Source organism: Podarcis bocagei (genome assembly GCF_964188305.1).
Source record: "Podarcis bocagei genome assembly, chromosome: 1".
Classification (NCBI taxonomy): Eukaryota; Metazoa; Chordata; class Lepidosauria; order Squamata; family Lacertidae; genus Podarcis; species Podarcis bocagei.
This window is the reverse complement of record NC_138125.1, coordinates 77,418,937-77,445,741: the sequence shown is the minus strand read 5'-3', so window position 1 is coordinate 77,445,741 and position 26,805 is coordinate 77,418,937. Positions and strand designations below refer to the sequence as shown.

Genomic DNA, 26,805 nt, shown 5'->3' with positions numbered 1-26,805 from the left:
ACAGCATGTATGTGTGAAAAAATGGAGATAGAGTCAAATGGCAATGATATGCAAAAATTACAGGATGAAAATACAATTAAAGTTTAAATACATGTGCAATAAGCACAGTGACTATTCACAGGAGCCATAATTAGTGAGGGGGTGGAAATCCCCATCCCCATCCACACAAACACATACACCACCTAAAGGCAGTACTGTCAATCTTAGTCGAACACCCATCTGCTCTCAGGAGATTGATACAGCAGCATTTTTTTTTTCATCACCTCAGAGTTACAAGAGACAAACCAATAAGATCCACCCACAGGACGCTTTGCAAATGCACAGTGTGTTCTTTGGATTTATTTAAATACGAGCGATCTGACAGATGATTCCGAGATGATCTCAACCCCCCCCCCACGCCCCCAACTACAGCCTTGTCTCTGAGCAAGAGAAAAGATCTGCCTGCCAAGCACTTCGTGGCACGCGCTGAAAGCGATACAGACGCGGGCCCACCACCACGGGGGCGGGCCAAGTTCGCCGCCCACCGCGGGCAGGCGAGGGGCGTTCCTGGGAAGGCGGAGGCGCCCCGCAGACTACATTTCCCATCCTGCCCTTGCACGGTCCTCGCGGCCCCCCTTCTTTCCCTCGCCAAGAGATGGCTTGGAAGCGCCGAGAGTCCGGCGTGGATTTCGGGGCGCGGAGTCGGAGCTCCTTCCTGGCAGGTGCAGCGCAGGGCGATCCTCGAGGGCTGCGTCTGGAAGCGCAGCCAGAACTTTAGTCCGAAGTTCTGCTGCAGAGCGCGGCGCCACTTCCCGTCGAGGCGGAGAAAGGAAGCTGCGAGCCCCGGCTCCGCGTATGTGGGGCTGCCCGACGGGCGGAGAGGGGCGCGCTGGGGACCCGGCGGGCAAAACTTCTAGCGTGGCCTCTGCCACGGAAGTGGGCTATGGGGTCAGGGAGGGGGAGCTGGCCGCCCCAGGAGACCCCGGACTCTTTTATTGCTGGTTTTGCTTTGTTTGTTTTACGTCTGATGTCTCAGAATAGTTTATATCTTTCTCTTTCCTTTCCCTTGGTGTGCGCTCGTAAACTTCCTCCTTTGTGGTGCTCTGGGAAAGGACTGGGGCACCAACGTTGCCATTTTTCCTATAAGACCCCAGTGCCTCTGAATACCAGTCGCTGGGGGTGAATTGGGGGCGGGGGACAATCGTGGTAGCCAGGGTACTATTGCCCTCATATCCTGCCTCCCAGGAGGTATCTGGTTGGCCAATAGGAAGCTGGAGGAGATTGGTCCTTGGTCTGATCCATTAGCATTCTTTTTATGCTCTTGTCTTCTGGATGAGACCAAGATGTGGGTAGCCCAGCCCCAAGGGTCAAGTGGGGTGGTCTCAAGCAAGCGGTGACCTTTCGTCCTTCTGCTCCTGCATGTGTGCCAATATCAAGTAATCGGAGATTGCCTCTGAATGTGTTCCGGTTTGTGTGGGAATGTGTAAACATCATTTACAACACAGTGCCAGTTTGCGCATTTGATGTGGGGTGATTAATCTCAATGTGGAACATTTATAACATCATGCCGGATGGTGGTTAAATATACAAGACAGAGAAGCCGACATTGTGTAATGAAAGCTGGAGCATAGGGGGCAGGGGAGATAACTCGGGAAAGAAGACATTATATTGATTGTGGATCATTGAATGATATTCTCTTGCCCGCCTACACAACATCCACTTCTGGGCTGTCAAGAGTTCCTCTTTCTAATGCTTTGGAGCAACATGTTTTCAGGCTGGCTCTTAGAAGGCAGCTACAGCTGCACCCTAAACTGATGGGGACTCTCCACAGCCAGAGTTACAGCTTTGTCTACAGCTTTGTGTGTATCTGAAGAAGTGTGCATGCACACGAAAGCTCATACCAAGAACTAACTTAGTTGGTCTTTAAGGTGCTACTGGAAGGAATTTTTTTATTTTGTCTACAAGTGATGTTAGGGATTAAAATTATTAAAATTATGGAATAATTATTCAAGAACTCCAAAGGAGCTACAGCTCACAAACAACTTCGTCATTTTCCATGGATGAGACCTTCCTCTTGCAAGCACTTAAAGCTACTTTTAATAATCAGACAGCTCCCCTAAATATTTCAATTATGCCACAGTTTCCCTTCATTGTGACTTTCCCCAGGCATAAGGTATATAATGCTTTCTCGTGCCTATATGATCTTACTGCTCATACAGTATATGGATATATACTTTGGCATGTTTTCACAACATGAGGAACTTTAGAACTCTAACAAGCAACTTGCTGCTTTCTTCATTTCATTTGGGGACCAACCTGTTTATGGTTTCTACTTGAATTCTTGTTCTGAATCTGCAACCTGATTTTTTTTTTTTAAGTTCTACAAGTTCAGCAGTGAGTTTCAAGTACAGTGGTACCACAAGTTACGAACTTAATTTGTTCCGGAGGTCCGTTCTTAACCTGAAACTGTTCTTAACTAGAGGTGTGCTTTTGCTAATGGGGCCTCTTGCTGCCGCTGCGCCACTGGCACACGATTTCTGTTCTCATCCTGGGGCAAAGTTGTCAACTCATGGTAACTCTTCCAGGTTAGTGGAGTTTGTAACCTGAAGCATTTGTAACCTGAGGTGTTCGTAACTCAAGGTACCACTGTAATCGATTACTTACTCTCTTCTAATTTTGGTAAGAATAACAATTTGGTCCAGTTTTCTATTCAGATTTGATTTGACACCTCTGGAGCATGCAAGCTTGCTTATGTTCAGCATGCGCACTTGAACGGTTTCATTACCACCCTTCAAAGGATTTTGCATATGAACGTGCCATTCTACCTTTTGGTCTTCTCCCAGTAGGCTAGATCATCTATGCCCTGCTGTAAATCTGAGCTGTCCTGCTGCGGGTTTAGAGTCTAGAGCCCATCTGTTCTTCCATATTTCAGATTTGGATGCCATGGAGTCAACGGCAGGCATAATGATGAACAAAGGACCAGATTCTAGGAAAAGTGGGATTACGGGTAAGTAAGAGAATTGAGACAGACCCAGTTCTAAAGGTTCCCTCAAAGGGCTTCTATTGCACAAAGGCATGCTGAAACACACCAGCACATCCAGTCTGCATCCTATTGTTCAGATAACTTGCCTAGATCTGTGGCAATAGCTTGTTTCCCTGTGTGAGTCCATTTTTTGTTCTCCCTTTCTCTGTCCCTGCCCCATGGAGGGCCATGGACACGTGGGTCTTCAGGATGAAGCCTCCTAATACTAAGTAAGGTCACTGGTCCACAGAGCCAAGAGGAAGGCCGTAACGCATTGACATGCAAAGATTCAATCCCTGGCATCTCTAGGTCAGATGGAGAATGGCATTTGTCTGGAATCTGGAAGAGGTACTGCCAGTCAGTGGAGACAGTTTCAGCCAATGGTCTGACTCCATAGAAATCAGCTTCATATGTCTCATGTGTAGCTCACTGTTTTCTCCTATGAATGGCAGTGGCTCTCTAGGGTCTCAGGTGGAGGTCTTCCTTGGGCTGAGATCCTACCAAGGATTGAATCTGGAGCCTTCTTCTCTGAGTTCATTGGATGCTTCCCACATCATGCCCCACTTGTAGACTTCCTGGAAGCATCTCACTGACCTCTGTTGTTGTGTGTGCCCTGGATAGGGAACCTGTGCCCCTCCTTGTGTTGTTGGACTCCAGCTCCCATCAACCTCAGCCTTTTGGCCAATAGTCAGGGATGATAGGAGCTGCCATCCAGTTTGTAGAACCAAAGCTTCCACATCTTTGTAGCATCATTATATGCCTGTCCATGGTACTGGGGAGTTGTTCGGACTATGAACCTTGACTCTTGCTCTAAATGTTTTGAGTTGATCCTCTGTGGTTGATACAATGCATAAGTGCCATTTTAGGCAATCTCTGTTCATGTCAACATGGAAAGTCTTGTGCTTATTGTATCGACCCTCTCACAGAGGCTCTGCCTTGTGCAAAGTATTCCATTCCATTCCATTTATTGAATTTATATACCACCCTATACCCGGAGGTCTCAGGGCGGTTCACAAAAAAAGATCACAATATATAAAATTAAAATAAAAACAATAATCCAGTAACACCCCCCCCCCAAAAAAAAAGAGAGCCACATTTTAAATGGTATAGGATGTTGATTAGGTCAGCCAAAGGTTTGGTTAAAAAGAAACTTTTTTGCCTGGCACCTAAAGGTGTATAATGAAGGCGCCAGGCGAACTTTCCTGGAGAGGGCATTCCACAGATGGGGAGCCACTGCAGAGAAGGCCCGTTCTCGTGTTGCCACCATCCGGACTTCTCAAGGAGGAGACACCTGAAGGAGTGTCTCACAGTGCAGTCTCTGGAATACCTTCCCTGGTGCAACATCCCAAGTGTTTTGCTGCATTAATGCAACACCGTGGCCACTACATTGCTGTGGCGAAATGTCCCTTGCACAGCAGACATAGGACTCATTTGCAAAGCTCTTAGATTTTTTTAGGTGCTTCAATATGTGCTAAATGGTAATAGTATTCTCAACCATAAGCATTGCAGTGGATGGGGGGGGGTGGCAGCTCGCATGTTGCATGCATCAGCTTTAACATGTGCTTTTATTTTTGCTTTTGGTGTTATCTGATAAGCCATTCCTTGCTAACATGCATTTCTCTCTCAATTTCCAGGCTTGCTTACAAAGCACCTTTGGAAGGCCTTGCACCTGTCTTCCCCCGTGGCACTTTCCCAACACTGTACAGGTAGGTGAAGCATGCTGCACATTCCAATATACTATCTGTTTTTGTATTCTGCGCCTGTGGACCGAATACTGAAACTGCATCTGGACGGTAAGAAAGAATTGGAACATTTGAACGATGGTGACACCATTTGTTGTGACTGTGAGAACAAATCATGCACATCAAGGAAATATAGGCACATCTTTATACTTTGCATGAATGAGACAGGTTGGGCAAATATACTTTTTCAGGGTACAGAATTTGTTCACAACTCTTAGTGCAGAATCCAATGAATAGGGCAAAAGTAGCTATTGTCTTTGATGGAGAGATGCTGGCCACACAGCAAAACATGGAATTCTTACTGGGAGGAAAGATGGTAGCCTGTGCATGTTCAGCAGCTAGAATTTGTTGTTATGGGTTGAATCCCCTTGTGGCTTTCTCCTTGGGCTTTTGATTCAGCAGACTAATGAAAGGTGAAGGTGATTTTTGTGGATTCCCCGTTTCTAACCCCTGCCACCTTCCATGTTGTTCTGGAGGGTCCAGATTTTTCAAGGACTGCAGGAAGGATTGGTGAGAATTGCTTCTTTCCCACCTTCTCTTAGTCGAAGCGTCTGCTGGATCAAAAGCCTTTCTGCAAGCAGTGGAAGAACAGAATTGGACTCAACCCTATTTAGTTCATTTATTTCCTGCTTTTCTGCAACAGATCTCACTCAAAGTAGCAATCTTATAATATAAGTGCTGCTTTACCTGGAATAATCTCTGTTGTATAAGCATGTAGAAAAGAGCATCTTCCAAATTAACAACAAATTGCTTGATTTGAAGCACAGAATACGTAGCCTAACTGTGCCTGTTTGGCTGTGGATTTTTGTAACTGGATTGCAATGGATTAGCAGCCTAGCAGGATGGATTTGTGCTACTGGGAAAAGCTTTGGGTGCTGCAGGAGTTGCTTTGGTATAAGCCATTTTGTCCTCCGTCACAGCTACGCTCATTTGTAGGATCAAGGTATTCTCGGGCTTTCAGTATGAACAGATACTGCTATTTACTAATTAATTTTAATGTATAAACAAGTTAAGGCCTAGAGCCTCTAATAACTCTCACCCATGTTAACAACACACAGTGGTGGTTCTTTTTCCATGTTGCCTCTGGAAGGCAAGTGGCACATCATACAGTTATTAACTGCATGCTCTTTGCTGAAGGCACAGGCAATGTGCATTTAAACCAGCCTTGCAAATAAACCCACGAAAGTTACTAGCCTGCAAGCAAACCTACCAGCTTGCAGAGGATGACAAAGAGCTCAGTCTCTCCTATGGCAGCTTGCTGTACTTCTATGCTGGGTACAGAGGAGGGGAGCTTCCCTCTTCTTCCAGCAGCCAGCTTGGGTTCTGTTCTGGTTGTAGTGGAGCAATGGAGCGCTCCATCTTTCTGCTAGCTTGCTTTCTCACCTGAATGGAATTCCTGATCACCTATGACTGCCAGGCTAGTGCTTAAATATCAGGCTGATTCAAAACACACAGGGTTGATAATCCTACTCAGAATGGGCCCATTGAAATTAATGGACATGGCTCACTAAAATCCATTAAGTTCAGCGGCTGTACTGTAAATAGAACATACAAAGGATACAGCTCACACATTTTAAGGAGTAGATGAATCATTTTAATTCGTTTTCGTTAGTGGTCTATTAGCATATTTTACGTTTATACACTGAGACAGAGGGAATGCTTATAGAAACGGATGTGACAGCTATCTTCCAGTGAAAGACTCTGCTTAAAGCTGTGTGTGTGCTCATGGCAAAATATAATCTAAAAGCAATGGCAGTGGGAGTTACGTGAAAGGAATTGCCTCTTCCCAGAGGCACAATTCATTAGCATTCATGATACGTTGTAGATCTGTGCAAAGGGGAGCTATTTCATGAGCATCTGTTCTTGGGGGAACCATCCTGTTCTTGCAGGTTCTTGCCCAGACTTGATAATGAGCAGGAATGAAGTGCCGGAACAAAAGATAGTCCACGGAGAAGCTTCATCAAGGCCTCGGTCACCCATGAAGACTCACCAGACACTCTGCTTATCCCTCTCATCAGACAATGCCAGGCAATACAGTGGCTTGGTCTCTCTGGAGAACCTTGATACTCAGGTGAGTGATGATCTAAGAGACATTTGTTGGGGAATACACAGTTTGTTGTCTGTCATGCGGCTGCACCAGTTTGTGAATCTAGTAGTAGGAACTTAACTGATACCTTTCTCCTCTTTTTCAAATAGATGAAACAAGCCCACAGTGGTGGGGCAGCCAGCAGCACTGGTTCCCTGGAACGGGCATCCTTGTTTTGTGCCTCTGTACCCAGTTCCTCATCCAGATCCATCCCCTCCAAGCCAACAGGATCTCCATCCAAGCCCAAGACTTCCAACTCGTTGTTTTCTCCGTTGTTGCCAAAAGGCAGCTTTGAATTCAATCCCAATCCGTCATCTGTTTCTAGCTCCAAGAAGCGCCGCAATGGGAGTCTCAAATCCGGGGAGGCCAATGATCCAAAGCCAAGGGAGCTGCAGGCGGGCTTCGGTTTCTTGGAACCGGTCATCGCCAGGGTAACGGACTTCATCTACGTGGGGAACCTCCGTGCGGCTTACAGTGGGCAGGCGCTGTGCAAGAACCAGATTGACAGCATCATTGATGTGAGCAGCTTGCCTAGCGACTGCAGGCTGAGCTTCATCCCTTGCACCTGCAGCCGAGGGCCCCAGCATAGCTGGTCCTGCCTGAAGGTGCATGTCCAGGGGCCTTTGGAGGAGGAGCGCCTTTCTCTGCAGCAGCCGTGCTTCTGGGACATCAACCGGTGCCTTGAGGCCTCGCTGGAGAAAAGGAAGCGGGTTCTGATTCACTGCAGGGATGGCTACTCCCTGGCTCCTACCTGCGTCATCCAGTACCTGATGGTCAAGCACCACATGAGGCTGCTGGCTGCTTATGAGTTTGTCAGAGCAAGGTACCCAGTGAACATCCAGGAGTGTCACCAAGACCTGCTGGTGGACCTAGAGAGGTCTCTGTGGCCTGGAGAGGTGGACATGGAGTGCTCTAAACAAGCCATGTCGAGGAAGATGGCATGGACATAGGGTCAAGCTAGATGGCAGCAGTTTCATCTCACACATGTAGGAAGGTAGGGAGGAATGTGATTCATGGTGACAAGCTTCTCCCCTTGCCTGTCCCTTCTCTCCCAGCACCTTCCCAGTATCTAGGAGAGGGAGCAGGTCTTGCATTGTACACACTCTCTTCACCCCCCCTCCTTTTTCCACAGCAGGGATGGCTCAACTTTTTTCGCTGCATTTGCTCTTGGCTAGCCTTCTCCAAAGTGGGCATGATCATCCTGGGCCCACTGTTTCTTACCCTTTCTCAGTTCTTTCACACCTTTTCTTTCACGTACACAGCCACACATGCTACACATCCCCATCACAGGGCTGAACTTCCCTGGGGAGATTTAAATCTCTCCACCACGTCCAGTGCTGCAGTGTTGAGGGCTATTGCTGTCTCTCCTAAAAAGGGCCCAACCTCTGAAGACCATAGGCAGCGGTTTTCCTCCCCCTTGCAGCATTGCACTGGGGGAGGAAAGCAACCACTTGAAAGGGCTTGGCAGGCCTGATTTGGTCCATGGGTTTACCACCCTTATTCTACAGCAAGTTCCTGGTTTCAGCACATGGGACTGCAGAAGCCATGCCTACTTTGGATCTTAGGATACAGTAAATAACCAAATACTGCAAGAAAACATGCAAGCGCTCAAAGCCAGTCAGAAGGCCTAAGGATGCCATTACAATGTTTCTGTTATGAAGAAGCTGCCTTACATTGAGCTGCCTTAAACCATCCTTCCCCAGTAGATCCTTTTGCAGCCCATCTAACTCCTTCATTGGAAGATGCCAAGGACTAAGTTTATGTATGCAAGTATCTGCTTTGTCACTGAGCTGTGGACCAGGGCTATGTTTACTCTGCTCGAAAAATACTTTGCAGGATGTGTGTGTGTGTGTGTGTCTTTTTTAAACTTGATTTGGCCAGTAATGAGAAGAACAAGGAACTATTCAGGGGACTGAAAATATTCAGAGGACTGTCACCACTGGAAATCTTAGTTTGGAATTCTTCTGCTTTCTGAAGTTGACCAGGGCATTGCCCAGACACATTCAAGCAAATACTGGTAATCACCATAAGACTAAAAAAAAATGCTTTTTTAAAAAGTGAAAACTGAGTTTCCTAGGAAACGAAATTATGCATCTAGTACCACAATCTGTGGTTTGGGAGGGGTTTTTTTTTAAATGCTCCTGTGAAATTACAGTTTGCATACATCCCTGATCCTTGCTTTTGTGCTGAGATACACCAACAAGCTCTTTAAATTACCCAATTTGATGAGGTAAATGGCTCTCCACAGCAGCTATGCCTATTTCCATAACTCTGTAAATGTGATAATTCAGCCCTTTCTTAGCAGAGCCACCGTAGGCCTCTTTTATTGTCAGGGAAATTATAACACTGGAGCAGAACGTTCAAAGTGGAGATTGTCTTGACAGCACTTTCCAGCTCCTACAAGATGAGAGCATGTAACATTTGCATAAAAGACTCTTAAATCAGGGATGGATGCGGCATTAGAGAGCAGGTGGGTTGTCAGCAGTGGACTTTAAATCTGGTGCTTAAAATCCTAGATTCTGTGATTGGAATAAAGTAGGTATTTATTCTTTTTTCATATATTTTGGTTGTATTTTTTTTCTTGTTCTTTCAGATTTTGTACTGTGGTTGCAGATTTTGAACATTTTTATGCAGAACACTGGCTGGTTTCATCCCTAGCAAACTGAAGCAGATGGGCAGTGGGGGATGTCTGTACAGACTGGGGTGGTTGGGATGTGAGCTGGCCCTTGATCCTTGTCTGTTGCACCTGTAAAATGCTATGAATGCTTTGACTCTTATCAGTCAGTACCCTTGGGGAATTCTAACGCAACAAGCACAACAGGCAGCAAGAAAACTTGGGAGTTCCTATGGTTCCTCCAACTCTGTTTCAGCATCCTGAGCAGCAGTGAAAACAGAATCCTTCCTTTGCTCTACCTTCCCCAACCTGAGCATTACCCAGGTCACATGACCCCCTTTTAAAAATCCAATACAAAATGTGGCTCAGAACATTATGGTAGTTTTGCACCTCCCCTCCAAGTAGCTTGGCCAATATTCAAGGTGTTGGAGGAGCAAACCAGCCCTGCTGTGCTCTACCTCTCATTTAAATCAGAACCAGTGAAGGTGGTGAATGTCCTGTGTGAATGTCTGGAGGCTGTTGGAGGATGGATGGCAGCTAATGGATTGAAGTTGAATACCGACAAGACAGAAATATTGTTTCTGGCAGACAGGGTAGGCAGGTGTGGGGGACTCCCTGGTCCTGAATGGGTTAACTGTGCCCCTGAAGGACTAGGTGCGCGCCTGGGACTCATTTTGGACTCACAGCTGTCCATGGAGGCGCAGGTCAATTCTGTGTTCAGGGCAGCTGTCTACCAGCTCCACCTGGTACGCCAGCTGAGAACCTATCTGCCTGCACACTGTCTCACCAGAGTGGTACATGCACTGCTTGGACAACTGCAATGTAGTCTGTGTGGAGCTACCTTTGAAGGTTACTCGGAAACTATAATTAATCCAGAATGCAGAGGCTAGACTGGTGACTGGGAGCAGCCACTGAGACCATAAAATACCGGTCCTGAAAGACCTACACTGGCTCCCAGTACATTTCCAAGCACAATAGAAAGTGTTGGTGCTGACCTTTAAATCCCTAAATGGCCTCAGCCCAGTATACCTGAAGGAGCGTCTCCACCCCCATCGTTCAGCCCAAACACTGAAGTCCAGCGCTGAGGGCCTCTGGCACTTCCCTCCCTGTGAGAAGTAAAGCTACAGGGAACCAGGCAGAGGGCCTTCTTGGTAGTGGAACCCACCCTGTGGAATAAGTAGTTCTATAACATTTATTTAATCTGAAGGCAGCCCTGTATAGGGAAGCTTTTTAAGGTTTAATATCTTACTGTGTTTTTATATATGCTGGAAGCCGCCTAGAGTGGCTGGGGCAACCCAGCCAGATGGGCAGGGTACAAACAAACAAACAAACAAACAAATAATAAATAAATAAGACAGAAATGACAGTTCTACCAGTTTGTAGTTCAAAGTAGTCCAGCATGCTGCAAACTTATCCCAGTGATAAAATTGACACTAGAATACTTAATCCTTTATAAAGCGTTCTGATTGAAGTTTGGCTTCAAATGTGTCATATGTGAGTAGCGTTTCTATAATATGAGAAATTATGTTAAATAAAGAACATTGTGACCCTTTGTAGACCTGGCATTAATAGAGGTGTATTTAAGAGGTGTTTGATTGAGACTACCCAACTTGATGCACATACAGTCTGACTCAGAAAACACACAGGGGCTGCCAGCATTCAGGAATCAAGAGCCCTATGCATTTTGAGCTCTTCGGTAGGGTCAGGAGATTTATAGCCTTTTTTTCTTATTCTAACTGACTGTATATGATACTGATCTTTGTGTAAAGTCCTGTTAGCATTCTTTCTCTCTACAAAGACAGCCCTTTCAGTTTTCTGGGTTTCTGTGCTACCCAGAAGTTTCATAAATGATTCTATGAAATTAAAAGTGTCTTACACTCTAGGTATTGCAGCCCCAGACCTACTGCAATAAGTCAGTTGTTCGGTTCAGCCCTGTCCTGTTGCTTTCAGCAAGGCTTTGATGCAATGGACTTGCTGCATTTTACCTTTTGAATGTTGCTTTGGCTGTGCTTCTACCAGCAGGTGGCAGAAGGAAGCTGTATTCCGAAGCAAGACGGGCAATATGAAAGCTGGACACTTGAGGTTAATAAAATGAAGTCCGATTCCACCTTGATCGTGCCCATGTGACACACGCTTTTCTCACCAGGCTATGCCAGAGCGCATTCATTACTAAGACGAGTTGTTCTCCCTCCTCTGGCACTGCCATCTCTCTGTGACTGCAGGCAGCCCTTTCCTGAGTTGCCCAGGTGCCAGAACAGGAGTGCTTTCTGACTGTTTGCTGCTAGCAGGGTGGTTACTGATTAACAGGGAGGCTTGAGATGGCATTGCGTTTGCTTTTATAATCTAGCTGAATCAGAGCGGACATTTTATGCCAGAATCAAATGTGAAAGTGGACTTGTAGTAGCCTGGATTCAAAACATGAAGTTGAATTTCAGGCTCCTGATTTATTCCAGAGTTCTGTGCAGGACTGGCTATCTTGTGGCCCTCAAAATGTTGGACTACAACTCCCATTAGCCCCACTAGGTAGGGATGATGGGAGTTGTAGTTCAGCAACATCTGGGAGGTTCAAAGGTCTGCCCTCCCCCACTCTGTAGCAGGGAGTGCCTTCTATCAGTGTGCCCCAAACAGCTGGTCTACAATCCCCATCATCTCTGACCACTGGTCCTGCTAGCTAAGGATGATGAGAGTTGTAGTCCAAAAGCACTCTGTACTCTACTCCGGGTTTGTGTAGGGTTTACTCCTTAGCCTTTTCTTCTCCCAAAGATATCCACAAGGCAGCAGAGGCTTAGAATAAGAGTTTTCCTTCTACATGGGTTCCCTTCACAGGTTGATGAGCCCTGTCTGCCCCTCACTTCCCTCATGGAGAAACTGCCTTCTGCACTTGGGGTTATTTCTATATAAATTGCCCTGATAAATGTCACATTTATACAGTGGTACCTCGGGTTACATACGCTTCAGGTTACATACGCTTCAGGTTACAGACACTGCTAACCCACAAATATTACCTTGGGTTAAGAACTTTGCTTCAGGATGAGAACAGAAATTGTGCTCTGGCGGCGCGGCGGCAGCAGGAGGCCCCATTAGCTAAAGTGGTGCTTCAGGTTAAGAACAGTTTCGGGTTATGAACGGACCTCCGGAACGAAATAAGTACTTAACCTGAGGTACCACTGTAATTAACAGCAAATTATCTTCCTGTGTAATGTCTAGATAATGCAACCACCCCAGTTTTTGTACATAATTATCTCTATGATCAATACATGGCAAACCCATTGCTTGCATTTAGAAATAGCATGTATTTTGGGGCTCTTGTACTTATTTCTGTCTGTCCTAGGTAGCCCAAGAGGACCCTGTGGGAAGAGAGGCTATCATACCAAAAAGGCAGGTTTGGGCTGCTGCTGCTGCTGCTGCTGCTGCTGCTGCTGCTGCTTCTTCTTCTTCTTCTTCTTCTTCTTCTTCTTCTTCTTCTTCTTCTTCTTCTTCTTCTTCTTCTTCTTCTTCTTCAACATCATATTAGCCATTCAGCACCTTTAAGGATCAGCATTCCAGTGCTATACTAGCCCTGCTTGCTGCTGTCAGGGGAATGAGATTTGCTGGAAGCTGTGAGGAGAATTTATACTGCAGTATTGCCTTGGGTGCTGTAATCCTTCTTTAGTATCTCTTTGAACTTAAGATCTGTACCTGCACAGCGTGTCAAACGTGGATGTATTGGGTCTGCGGGAAGCATTGAAAAAGGAGAGGAGGAGCAGGAGGGAAGAGAACATCCAAAATCCACCAAACTACTGAGAAGCCTTAAAATCCATCTTCCTTGGATATAAACTTGAAAAACCAGTTTTCATGGACCGTGCAGCTTAAAGCTTCAGCTGATGAATGTGATTATTTCCTCGGTATTGACTTCTTAAACGATACCGAATGAGAGTCTGTGGTACAGTGGGAAAGTGGTGGATTTGGGCTGTAGGATGCTGGCCCTTCTCTTAGCCAGTGGTGGCCAAACTTGGCCCTCCAGCTGTTTTTGGACTACAACTCCCATCATCCCTAGCTAACAGGACCAGTGGTCAGGGATGATGGGAATTGTAGTCCCCAAACAGCTGGAGGGCCAAGTCTGGCCACCACTGTCTTAGACAGAGTGGGGTGGCCATGGTGGCAACAGATTTGGAGGCAGCAAATAGGGAGTTGTGGTGAGGCTCTGTGTGCTGCCTGCTTCCCTCAGGTGTGGTGGAGGTTGATGGCCCAGTGCGATTTCTGAAGTAAAATTCAACTGTAAGTTCAGTCAGCTTCTGCATGTGAAATGGGGCCAGTAGGGAGGAACTTTGCTTCATGCTGCAAAATGTATTGGACTAGCCCTTATGTAAAAAGTTTGCTTCAAATTCCTGCTTGGTTGAGAAATTTGCTGAATAGCCTCAGGCAATTTGTTCAGTTGCACAGTGGCAACGAAACTGAGCTGTGAATCAGGAAGTCCCATGTTCAAATTCTGCTTCTGCAATGAATTTGCTAGGCGGTGTTAGACAAACTAATGTTTCTGAACCACGACTCACCCCCCCCCCCCCATCATGAACTGCTGACATTTACTTTACCTTGCCTTCTGGATTACTACGTATGAAGCACTTTGAACACACTAACATGCTATATAGATTATTATCACTTCACCTAGCCTACCTCATAGGGTTGTTGTAAGGGTAAAATAGGAGAATCCGATGTGTCCTTGGAGAAAAGATGCGGTATAAATACAAAAAGATCAATAAGGTAGTATGTACCTGAATTGGTTGAAGAAGGAAATTAGGTTGGGCCCTGTAAATGTTGTCTATGTTAAAAATTAACTGAAGTTCTGAGCATGTGTATATGTATATTTTTCATATGTGTCTTTCACTGGATTCATTTTACCTGTTTACCATGTAAAATATATGACTGTGCTCCCAACACTGCAAAATACACTTCCTCTTCTGTTATTCTCCCTGCTGCCTGACTTCTCCAAGACTTCTTGACTGCTTCCCAAATTGATTGCTTTAGCCGAGGGGGGTGGTTTGTATTTCTGGACCCTTACACACCATTGGTCTAAGGAAGAATCCATGCCCTTAAAGAGAGAATGGGGTTTTTTGCTGAGCTGTTTAAGAAACACATTTATACCTCCTCAGTAAGCCAGCTGCCCGTGGCTTGCCAGTTGATCCAGTCCTCCCACCAGCGCTGTGTGTTTTTCTTCTTGGGACTTAGGTGAGCCCTTTGCATGTCTCTTATTGACCTCCCCCCCCCCCTTGCTGTTCTAAGAGGCTGAAAGAAAGAGTAGAAACTCTGTGGTTCCTAGATTAAAGATTCTTGACTGGGGGGAAAGGATCTAAACCCCAGTGTTGGAGTCAAAGTCTATCCTCTGAGCACCCATCTATCTTTTCTTTCTTTAGCCTGTTACAGCAATCAATTTCATCGGACTTTGTTGCTGGTCCCACTCCATAAAAGTGGCTTTGGCTCTCATGATTCAAGAGCTGGAAAGCTCAGATTTACTCCGTCCTCAGATTTAATTCCCACGATGTTAAGGAATCTGCAGTGTAAATTTGCACTGCGAAACCTGAGCTTGAGAATGCAGTCAAATTTCCCTGCTGAAAACATGGCCTGTTTCTACATTAAAACTTGCTCGGTAGAGAAAGCCTAACCAGAAAAAGAAAAAGAAAAAGAAGAAAGCATACGATTTTGCCTTTCAGGAAAGAAAAGCATAACTAATTTGAGTAAGCTTGCTCTCTGTTCAGTAAGCAATTTTGGGGCGGTAGGGAGCAGATGGAAAAGCCACTTGTTGAAGAAGAAAGGGGAAGATGTAATGCTTGACCGCGTGACCTTTTTCGCACTTGCTGCTAAGAAAATGATTAAAATAGAGTGCTTTGTTTTCAGTGAGTCTGAGTGGTGCTGGTTTCACAAGTAGCGTGCTGACATTTCTGCAAAAAAGGCAACTGACAAGTTGGGATATACTGTAGAAAATACGGAAAGGATACAAAACTGCAAATTACACAAACGTCTATTTTGATGATTGGCATGATTTCCCTTTGTTGTTCCTTATTTGTATTTTGTTTTATTTCTAGTATATATCACGCCCACTGTCATTTGCACCTTTGCCACCTGTGGTTACCACAGTGACACCCCTTATTGGCCCTCCCGAGTCACTAGGAAAGGCAGGCCACAACCCAAGGAGACAGCTGCAGCTCCTTTGCAAGCCATTTTTAGAAGCACTTTCTTCTCCATTATGTGATAGGCCCTACACATTTTTCAGGATAAGGTTTCTTTCGGGAGGTCAGCCATGGCCTTCGGGGGTGTCCTTTCTGGCCATCTTTTAACTCTTCCTTGTCTCGTTCTGAGTATAATGGCCATCCATTTGCGACCCAAAGATAGCAAAGTAGTTCACACACTGGTGGGTGGGGTGGGCGAGGCACATACCCTTTAAATAATCGATTTGAAACAATACAAAAATACAGGAAAACCTTAAAGTTTAATGCAACTTGTTCTCGAGAAGCCGCTGAAATGGAAGCAAATTCCTAAATGTATAGCTGTGTACTTCTCTAGTTACCACCATTATAGCAGTCAGTAGAATGCATACATGTACTGATAAGAATCACTTGCAATAAAATGTAAGCTATTGACTAAGTAGCAAAGCACGCTTTGTCTCCTCACATGGGCTGCAATACGAGTTTATTGCAGAGGTTTCAGCACACAGTGTTTCTACAAGGGTTAAAACTTGCAAGTTTTCTGGAAGGCTTTTCTCATTGTAACTGAGCAAAGAGTATATTTGTTTGTTGTTGTAAGGTTGGATTTGTTGTGTTATAAAAGGAAAAATTAATAAAAATTATACGGGGGGGGTGTAGTGAGAGAATGTATTTGGCAGCCTTCCATAAATTTGGCAGCAGATGGGGAGCAGTTGGGCAATAAGTACAAACCAATTTCTATTTTCTAGTAGTGACCAATGTTGTTTAATCCAAACAATACACTTGTATTAAATATATATATCTGCCTTTGGTTTGTTGCAGGTGCTCATCAACAAAACCAAGATGTCTGAGTAAGTTACTGTTGTGCTTATCTTGTGAAACACATTTTTAAAAACACAATTCTAGAGCTACAATTTTTCTTTCAATCCTGTCAACAAGAAGTAATACCTTTCTGCACTCCCATCTGTCTAGCGCATGTGCTGCATCGGCTTCTCTATGCATATCGCCAACTGGATGGAGAGACGCACATGCAAATAGATCGGGTACACTGGGCCGTCCCCCATGCCACCCAGCAGCTGGAGCTGTGTGCAAAGAGCTCTTTCAAAAAGTTACAATTCTTCTGGTTATCTGGCTTCTCTTTCCTCTTCCTTCCCTGCCAAACAATAGATGGGTGGGATTTTAACATTTGCAAAAATGCTTCGCCCACTATTGCCCTGATTGCTCCATGCTCAGTCTTTTGGATCAGAGAATCTGTCTCTTTATTCTCGAAACTAACCATCTGTTTTTCCTTCCCTGCTTTCTGTTTGTGTCTATTTCTTTCTCCCAAACCAGTGAAGAAGTAAGTTTCCCTTTCTATTTTGGCTGGGGTGGATGGGGTGAGGTTCATGGGTAGAACTTTGGATCAGAAGAGCATTGGCTAATGCTGTCAGTCTGGGATAAACTCTGCCCTCTTGGAGAAGATCTTGTAGGGCAGTGAAGATTACTCATCAACCAAAATGCATTGTCTTTCCTCCTCCTCTATAAGCGAGTTTCAAACATTCCATTCCACCCTCCCAACATTCCATCACAAGATGGAATCTACAATGGAGCTATGGAAATAGAGAGACAGCTGTGTGTGCGCGCGCGTGTGCACGCGCCTGCGTCTGCCTGTGTACATGCAAATTTAGGCTCTCCTCAGTGGCACCCTTTAGTGCAAACATTTCCTTTTTCTTGCATAAATGAAAGGTTCTAACTAGAAGAAGTGACATGCTGTCTCACTTAGGAACAATGCCATAGGAAAGCTTGCACCCCCATCTCTGATGCTGGGTTGCCTTGCCCCGCCCCCGTCAAAGAACTTCCAAGGTGTGCAATGATAACAACAACAACAACAACAATAATAATAATAATAATAATAATAATAATAATAATAACAACAACAACAACAACAACAACAACAACAACAACTTATACTCTGCCCATCTGGCCAGGCCTCCCCAAACACTCTGGGGCAGCTTCCAAAAATGACCCTCCATGCAAAGCTCACAACTATGTTTCACTCAAAGCCATCCCCCTAGTACACTACTTCTACTATAATAATAGGTGGTTCAATAGTGATATTTTTTAAAAATCCAGCAAGAGGATGATGTGCTCTTTGGGGGCTCTTTTTTCCTGTTTGCCATTGCTGCCACTGCAATAAGGAAATATGGACACCTATTTGCCAGGCTGACTTAGAAATTGTGTTAGCAGCTTCTGTGGGTATTAATAGATTACTCACAGAACAGCTATTAGAGGGGAGCTCTAGGGACTGGCATTGACCAGAAGGCTGATCCCTGCTTCTTTAAGCTGCCAATATGTTTGTCCACATTTATCATCTAATCTCATCCTGATGGAAGGCAGTGAAAGCAGAGACACTAGAAGTTGAGATTAGTAACAATGGTCTAGGACATTAAAGAGTACCTTATGTACCTTCAGGAAGTTTTAGCAGGGCAAGGCATGTGTTACTTCTGCTCTGCCCAAACTCTAGAGAAGATTGTGGAGTCTGGAATGCCCTCTGGGCATCTGCAGAGAGGGCTAATGCAGCCTGGTTATGCGTGCAGGTGAAGCTGAGCATTGCTGTGCATTTTCTGAAGTCTATGACATAGCAAGGGGTCAAGGGCATCACTGACCCTTCTTGACTGGATGCTTCTGTGCATGTGAAGTAGCATGTTCAGGCTACAGTAGGCCTTTCCTCACAAGCATAGAGGCCTTTGGCAAGATGCAGTCAGTGATCTCACTGCCCCCTTGCCATGCCAGAGGCCTGCAGGCATACAAGATTATGCCATTATAGATCTTGGATGCCATACCAGAAGCTGCCGAAATGGAGTAGGCGAGGTCCCTGTTCTGCTCCAAAAATCTTACTGTTGTAACTGGAACATTTGCTAGCCCAGATTTTGGTTGTAGCAGAATATGTCACACTTGGTCTGCCTCTGTGATGGTTTTGAATATTCAGTGTTAGGTAGTTGTTGTTGTGGTGGTTGTTGAGAGCATGTATGCCTTTATTCATTTGTTTGTTTGTTGTTTCCCATCCCTCCTATTTATCTAAAAGGATCCCTAAAGTAGCTTACACATAACATAGCAAACTGTAGTCAGAACTATTAAAAGCCATTAAAGCCATCCAATTAAGACCACTAATCAAAATTAAGCAACTAATACAAGAGAACAAACAGACATTAGTTTTACAGTCTTAACAATTAGGTAACGCCCCCCCCCCCCCCGGGCTTTATGGGGAAAGTATTTTATTTTTATTTTACCAGATCCCTAACAGTCAGAAGAGAGGTGTCTTGGTGGATTTCCTTGGATTGATAGTTTCATAGTGCAGGGGAAACCACTAAAAAGGCCCTGAGTTTTGTAACCACCTTCTAAGCCTCAGAAATCTAGAGGGCCCAGCTGAAGAAGGGCCCATCTAAGCATATAGGACTTACCATATGGGTTCTTTTTCTTACTGGTGTATTTGGTTTCTTTTCTTTTCACTTGGGAGCAAACTTTCCCTCTCTTTTGTTTAGTCCCCACCACATGTATTGAAATGGATTTTCCCATAGGGATAAATTGCACAAGAAAGAGTTACAAAATAGGCTTCTGGAAGAAGCATCTCATAGCATACGTAGGAACACTAATGATAGATTTTGACCAAAGCCTACTGCAGTAGAGCCAAGTCTTTCCATTGCCTTTAAAAGTCACTTTTAAAAGGCCAAATTCTGGTCTGGCTGCCCCCATACAGTGGTGACCTTATCAGATTTCTTAAACATTCATGACTTGGATGTGATGCCCTCAAATGAAAGTACAGCAAGCAGGTCAGGGAGCTATTCAAAACATGCATGACTATTCCCTCTGCCCCAAAGCACCAGAGATAGAATGTGCTGTTGTTATGAGGAGCCAACTTGCAGAAGCAAAGGGTCCAATTAGCATCATTCGAGGGCAAATCTTGACATCTATACCCAATTGTCTCTTGAAGCAATGTCAAAAGACATGCCTGGGGGAGGGGGAGAAATCAGCTGTGACTGTGAGAAGGACAAAACACTAAAGTAACCCACTTCTTTCTCATTTTGCTTCTTGCCATTTCAGAAAAGGAAGAGGGCAATCACTGCCCGCCGGCAGCATCTCAAGGTACCTTTTCTCTCTGGTCGTTCCTAACAAAACGACTTCTGTTTCTTTCTTACTTTCCCCCTTGGGTAAGAGATGTGGATGGTAAAAAGCTCTAAGCCTCACAGCACTGAACCCTGCCTGAGTGGCCCCTTTTCCAAAGGGGTTCTTGACATCTACAGAAAATTGGCCTGCCTATTCCACACTAAGACCCTTTTCTATTGTTGCTTTTCATCTACAAGAGCTCTTTTAAAATGTCAGACACTTGATGGCATGGATAGGGAACTGGTGGCCTTCCAAATATTGCTTAATGACAGCTGCCGCCATTCCTGACCACTGGCAATGGTGGAGGGGAGCTGTAGCTCAACAACATCGGTGGGGCACAGGGTCCCCACCCCTGGTTCACAGCGTCTGCCATGTTTTACTTTTCAAGTACAACAGCCCCACACTTGCCATGGCAGCAATGATGGCAGTTTAGACACAGCTGCCACAACCATGTGGAAGAGGCCCCCTCACCCATATGTTAACAGGGAAGGGGGCAGATGGATGGATGGTGTTGAGACTTTTACACCACACCTTTCCCCCCAAGTGTTGTTTTGCCAAGCTGAGGCAACTTGTGATACTGGAGCTGATGTGAGGAGAAAGGCGCTCAGGGAGAGAAACTGCATGGACATAATGCAGAAGTGTGTGTGTTGAGGGCAGGTATGGTTTTGAACCTCTCATATATGAATCCTTTTCATTGTTAAAATCATTGCCTACCCTCTCTTTCTACATGATTGGTGCAGCTGCATGTTTAAGCAAACAGAACATCTGCTGTTACAACTAGCTTGACTCTGAATCCAATCATTATAGTATTCGTTTTACCCAGGATGCTGAAGCTAAGGGGCGGTGGCTTTCCCAAGACCACCCAGTGAAGTCATGGCAGAGCACAAGCCCTGGCCCTACACAAGAAATGGGGGACCTGTGAACCTCTAGATCAGGGGTAGGCAACCTAAGGCCCGGGGGCCGGATGCAGCCCAATCGCCTTCTCAATGTGGCCCGCGGATGGTCTGGGAATCAGTGTGTTTTTACATGAGTAGAATGTGTCCTTTTATTTAAAATGCATCTCTGGGTTATTTGTGGGGCATAGGAATTCATTTATTCCCCCCCCCAAACAAAATATAGTCCGGCCCACCACATGGTCTGAGGGACTGTGGACCAGCCCATGGCTGAAAAAGGTTGCTGACCCCTGCTCTAGATATTGTTGGCCTACAGCTCTAAGCAACCCTTACAGTTAGCTATTCCGACTGGGGTTAATAGGAGTTGGGAGTTCAATAAAATCTGGAGGGCCACAGCTTCCAAACCCCATCCTACCCTTTCCCCATTAGGCCCATGCTGGCTCTGCCCAGTCCATTTCTTTGTGCCCAGCACTTCACCCTGGTGGGTGTTTGTGTATCATTGTGTATGATGACGATTGCCTTGAGAAGTCGTTCTGTTCCCCCAGTCATTGTGCTTGTCCCAACTTTATCCTCCAGAGTGTTATGCTCCAGATTGCTGCTGGTGAACTTGAAAAAGAAGCTGTAGCCAAAGAACAAGAAAAGGCCAACTACCTTGCAGAGCACTGTCCACCTCTGTCACTCCCAAGTTCCATGCAAGAATTGCAGGTAATAATTGAATCTCCTCCATTCACTGCTGCACAAGAACCGCAACATAGGATGTCAGTTCTAAGGTGTAGTTCTAAGGTGTAGTGACAATAAAGGTTTATTATTATTATTATTATTATTATTATTATTATTATTATTATGGCTATTATTTAATTTCATTCACCTCTAGTTTGGTCTCAGTCCATTGCCTGCTCCAAACAATCTTCAAACCCAGAGGTCTGGACATGCCTGTGTAAATGATAATTCTCCTTTCACACTAGGTCTTCACAGAGCATGTGAGTGAATGCATATTGGTCCAGACAGTGATTTATAATTTATTTTTTAGAACACAGCTGTGCTCAACAACTTTGCCTGATCATTCATGATACAACGGCATTGGTAGAAACAGCTACATAGAACAAGGATGGGGAAGTGTAGCCCTCCATATGTTGTTGGACTCCAACTCCCATCAGCCCCAGCCAGTTTAGCCAGTGTTTTAAAATAATGGGAGTTGGGGGTCATAAACAGCTGGAGGGCACCAGGTTCCTTTCAAACCTGACATAGGATATTTTATCAGAATCCATAGAGTTGTTTAGTGGTCAGGGTTGAGATATTTAGTTGCAACATTTGTTATTGTGTTTTTTTATGGATTATTTGATCCTATGTTGCTTTTGAAGCAAAGACATCATTTAAGTAAGGTTGGACTGTATTTCTAGGGCTGTACACCCCCCCCATCATGTTCAGCTCCCATGTGATTTTTTTTCACTCAGAATCGCCTATATATCTGGCCTGGTCATTGCTTCTGCACTTTGAGTGACTGTTGTTGTAATCAACGGTCCACCCCTGTGCGTGCTTATTCAAAAGTAAAGCCTATGGTGTTCAGTAGAGCTTACTACTAGGAATATTGGTTTAGGATTGCTGCTTAAGGGAGCCTCCTATATCAGATACACATTTCAAAGGCACAGAACCCTTTGCTTTTTTTAAAAAAAGTGTTTATGTGTGTCACTGACCTGTGTCAACATGAGGTATGAAGAAGCAACTACAATGTGTTTTCCAGTAATATACTGCTTTTCTGCAGTTTATGGTTGGATACACCAAGAGTCTTTAAGTTTTCTTGAAAATTTTGCACCCACATCTCTTCCTGTCCCACAGTCCCCTGGTCACTGAGCTCTGAAGCAGGGTCCCTGTCTGAGGGGAAAGCAGACTCAACCATGGCAAGAAAAATGCCTCTGCCACCTTTCATGACTTGCTCAATAATCTCTTGATAAAATAATTCACATCCCTCAGCAGGGCCTATGCAAGTAGCCATTATTGCATCTAACCACATAGCAGGTTTCTTGTACTGCAGTGGAATCTAGTCCAGTGAAGGAGGTAGCCGAGAGTGCAATCCTAGAGACACATCTATGAACTAAGGACAGTATTCAGCTAAGTGGTTGTAATAGGGCAAGGATTAGCACTAGTGCAATGGGATCCCCTCCATCCAGCCCTGTTCATGCCCCACAATATCCCCAGATCTGCTCTGGAGGGTTAGGGGAACTCACAGAACAGATTTAAGGGGCATTTGGGACAGACAGAGAGGGGGTGAGTATTCCACCAGGCAATGACAAATTTTGTGCTCATGGAATGTTCTCCTTAGCTCTGCTTTGACAACAAACCCAAGTCCCACAGAAGTAAGTAAAGAAAAAGAATTAAGCTGTAAATTACATCAGGTGTGAATCAGGATTCCTTGGTATGAAGGACACACTTTAATGCAAAACTAGCAATTCAGTAACACACACACACCATCCTAAAGAAAGGATGAAGTGGCATAAAAGAATCCCACTTATTTATTATATTTATATTCTGCAATCCTATGCATACATTTGCCAGGAAAGTAGGTAAAGGTAAAGGTAAAGGACCCCTGGATGGGTAAGTCCCACTGAATTCATTGACACTTACTTCTGAGCAGACAGGCACAGGATTGGATTGTCAAAATGCTCTCTACTTGATTTAGGTTCTCAGATTTTCAAAAAAGCAGCTGGACTGAAGAACTCACTATTAACACTTCTGAAACTGTGTAGCCAGACCTCTGTACTGAAGACACATAAAATATAGATTTCCCCACAGAAAGACTGGGGAGGAAATGCCCTGTGGTTTTCAGCAACTCTCTTTAATAATCTCTCGTTTCTCAACAGGAATTTTGCAAAAAACTTCATGCTAAGATAGAGGAGGTTGATGAGGAAAGATACGACACAGAGGTTAAGTTACAGAAAACTACTAAGGAGGTAATCCAGCTCTGTGCTGTATTGAGTGTGTGTTTCAATTTCTGGGTTTCATTGTCCTACTTTTGTTTCCAAAGAGTGGGTTGGGTCCAGAAGGATACAATAACTTCTTGTGTATAGCTCTTGAACAAAGGTAAAAATTCCACAAATGGATTCAAAGTTACATTTCTAGACTGTCGGAGGTCTCACTTTCTGTGTTAAGGGTGTGCATAAAGGGTATACCTGAAATACGATGTGTGTTCAGTAGGATAAGAAACCACCAAGAAAATATGGAAGGCTGGCATCTGTCACCTAGAAGAAAGTGTTTACCTGTTACTAGGGGTAGTTGCATTGGTACATTGAAACCAATTTTCTAAAAAGTGTAAAAAGGAGGAAGAAGTCATGGAACAAATTACATTTTGTAATGTTCAAATTAGCTGTGGGAGGGTTAGTTCCTCTTTTGGGAGAACAGAAGCAGAGCAATAGGAGACAACTCTTGGGATTAAATGCGGTCTTTGCCATATATTTGTAGTATATTTGTGGGCTATCATACAGAAAAGAGTATGTACAGACATACCTTCAGTGTAACTCCTAGAACTACTTTCCCTTTGTATCCTTCCCTCAAGTGCCTGCTTCTGTCCTGTAATTTCTGTATACTTTACTTTGTCAGGCTGTGTCCTATAATTGAGTAGTGATTTGTGCTGTGTCCCCCAATCTAATTTCAGTCACCTTTCCCACCCTTGCACCTTTTTCTTTCTCTGCCTCTCCCTCTAGCTTGAAGATTTGAGCCAGAAACTGTTTGACCTGAGGGGCAAGTTCAAGAGGCCACCTCTGAAGAGAGTCCGCATGTCTGCAGACGCTATGCTACGTGCCCTTCTGGGCTCCAAACACAAGGTCTGCATGGATCTTAGAGCTAACCTGAAGCAAGTCAAGAAGGAAGACACTGAAAAGGTATCTAAAGGGGTTAAAAGAAGCATCCGCTATGACTTTGCTGTGTAATTTAGCAAAGCTGTCTACTCAAATTCTGATTTGTAATGAAACTACATGTCAAAGACATGGACACATTGTGTTCAGGTCTGGTATCTACTGCCCTACAATTTTTTCTCCCCTTAGTGCCCAGTTACTCAGTTTAGCATTTAACAATGTTCCCTTACTTCTTTGTTGCATTCATTTCCTGGTCACTAGCAACTAGCCTCAGGTTCTTTCTTTTGTTTCACCTGGTAATTGTCTAAAGTAGCTCAGTGGGGATGCTTTTTATCCTTTTTTTTTTTTTGGTACTACATTCAGTGTCAATCATATTTGGTTGTACTTAAGAAAATTACATCAGTTTTTTTCATTTTACCTCTTGGAGGTATGTAGCTACTAGTACTGTAATTGCCGCTGCACAAATGCAGGCAATGACCTTTCAGTCCAATCTAGACTGCAGTCCTGTACAAACATATTTGGGAATAAGTCTGATTGAACATAATGGGGCTTACTTCTGAGCAGATGTGCATAGGGTTGTGCATTAATTTAAAGCCACAGATCACAAGTAAAATAACATAAATTCATTCTTCTGTTTTACCTCCCCCCCCTCCAAATAGAGTCTCAAGGCAACTTACAGCATTGATAAAAACCCCCAACCCCATTAAAGCCAGAATAAAATACGAAGCTTTAAGACAAGCAGTACACAGTAAAAGGAAAAACTGTCAACTATTCATAGCTCTGCAATTTTTTTCTGTGTCCCTCACCACTCCCACCAAAACCTGTCAGAGTGAAAACCTCCCAGTTTGCTTCCTATGAATCAGCAAGAAACATGCTGTGTGGGTTTCTTAAAGGAGAACATCTCCAAGAAGCACGCTGATAACAATGGTAATAAAGAACCATTACTGAGATAATGGTGAATTTAAAAAGGCCACAATTAGACAACAGTGAGTTTTTAAAAATTGCATTTTAAGTCAGCTGGAAGATGACAGGAACCAGGAAGGGCATCCAGCGTAACCAAGCAGTAGGTGACTGCAAAAGCAGTACAGTTAGTTGACTTCCAGGGTTTTCTGATTATGAGGCTGTACCCAACTCTGTTTTACTTAGAGCAGACACATAAAAATTAATGGACTCAAGTCAGTCATGTCTATTAATTTTGGTGGGTCTGCTCACAGTATGACCAACACTGGGTGCGACCCATAGTGTCCAAGACTCTGAATTGTGTCTGGAAGAATAATCATTTTCACTTCTTGCTGTGTTTTGTGTTGAGTTTTATGCTGTTTTGGGATTCATAGATACCTTTCCGGCTGGGAGCTTGTGAACCAACCCTATATAACTGACACTCTTTGTTCATACACAAGTGCTTGTAGCATTCTCTCTGTCAAGCAAGGCTGTGTAAGGAAAAGCAAATGGATGTGGCCCTTCGTTCAAGGACATTGACCAAGCTTGAATGTTTCTCCCCTTCCTCCCATAGGAGAAGGATCTTCGTGACGTGGGTGACTGGAGGAAGAACATTGAGGAGAAGTCTGGCATGGAAGGCAGGAAGAAGATGTTTGAAGGTGGCGAGTAATAGGAACCATGCAGCTGTTCAGTCCAATCCTCATCCCCCATCCAAGTCCCACTGCTCCTTTTCCACCTATTCCTGCCACCTCATTTTCTGCCAATCCTTTACAGCGCTGTTTTTGGGATGACTTTCCTCAGACCACAGTTGCATTTCATAGAGCAATCCACCTTACAGACCCTACCCGCAGCCTGACCCCATGTTATTGCTGGAAAGACAATTGTCTTGAGCTGTGAAATGTCTTAAAACCCATTTTGCAACAATGGTAGCTGCATGACCTGAAACAATCCAGTCATTAAATCCTGTAATTTGATAGGACCTGTTGTTACAACTAAACTGATGTAAATAAAGCTTTGGAACTGTGGCTGAATTTGTAAGCCTTGGGAGGCTGAGGTACAAAATGACTTCGTGCCGTGACTGCGTTGTATTTTCCTGACATGGAAACTGCAGATAGATCTCTCTCAGATACAAACTGCAGTTGCTGTTTTGCAATGCATACACAGAGGACTTCCTTGTGGTGCTTTTGTATTATGTGTGCCATGGAATTAACTCTTGCCTTTGAGAAGAGTTCCCAGAGTTTGAATGTAAGCAAGTTTGCAGCTGCACTCCAAATAATTTTTTGCCTCATAGCCACCTGTTTCTGGAGCACTAGGGGCAGTTTTAGGAGGCACTTGTATGATCACAAAACAGCAATTACTGAAT

General features: G+C 44.5%; 2 protein-coding genes and 1 long non-coding RNA gene across 3 annotated transcripts; all 3 read left to right on the top strand.

Annotated features, from left to right (window-relative positions):
* The first annotated feature begins 442 nt into the window (after positions 1-442).
* On the top strand, positions 443-9,386 carry LOC308576418 (uncharacterized protein). The gene is made up of 5 exons (XM_081175783.1): positions 443-832; positions 2,912-2,986; positions 4,636-4,707; positions 6,633-6,814; positions 6,940-9,386. Exons 2-5 carry the CDS (start codon positions 2,923-2,925, stop codon positions 7,777-7,779), a joined length of 1,158 nt encoding a protein of 385 aa, XP_081031909.1. The 5' UTR covers positions 443-832; positions 2,912-2,922; the 3' UTR covers positions 7,780-9,386.
* A 3,471-nt stretch (positions 9,387-12,857) lies between these two features.
* LOC308597634 lies at positions 12,858-16,475 on the top strand. Its single transcript, XR_014013090.1, has 2 exons — positions 12,858-14,648; positions 16,442-16,475. It is a non-coding gene; the product is annotated as an uncharacterized lncRNA (long non-coding RNA).
* Positions 16,476-19,582: 3,107 nt separating this feature from the next.
* On the top strand, positions 19,583-26,467 carry TNNI2 (troponin I2, fast skeletal type). Its single transcript, XM_081213419.1, has 5 exons — positions 19,583-19,741; positions 21,232-21,360; positions 23,514-23,603; positions 24,354-24,530; positions 26,017-26,467. Exons 2-5 carry the CDS (start codon positions 21,238-21,240, stop codon positions 26,110-26,112), a joined length of 486 nt encoding a protein of 161 aa, XP_081069545.1. The 5' UTR covers positions 19,583-19,741; positions 21,232-21,237; the 3' UTR covers positions 26,113-26,467.
* Positions 26,468-26,805: the final 338 nt, after the last annotated feature.

Coding starts and splice junctions, on each gene's coding strand:
- LOC308576418 (XM_081175783.1), top strand. CDS start 2,923: ATGGAGTCAACGGCAGGCATAATGATGAACAAAGGACCAGATTCTAGG. Junction 2,987..4,635: donor TAGGAAAAGTGGGATTACGG/GTAAGTAAGAGA, acceptor CTCAATTTCCAG/GCTTGCTTACAAAGCACCTT. Junction 4,708..6,632: donor ACTTTCCCAACACTGTACAG/GTAGGTGAAGCA, acceptor CTGTTCTTGCAG/GTTCTTGCCCAGACTTGATA.
- TNNI2 (XM_081213419.1), top strand. CDS start 21,238: ATGCTCCAGATTGCTGCTGGTGAACTTGAAAAAGAAGCTGTAGCCAAA. Junction 23,604..24,353: donor TACAGAAAACTACTAAGGAG/GTAATCCAGCTC, acceptor CTCTCCCTCTAG/CTTGAAGATTTGAGCCAGAA. Junction 24,531..26,016: donor AGAAGGAAGACACTGAAAAG/GTATCTAAAGGG, acceptor TTCCTCCCATAG/GAGAAGGATCTTCGTGACGT.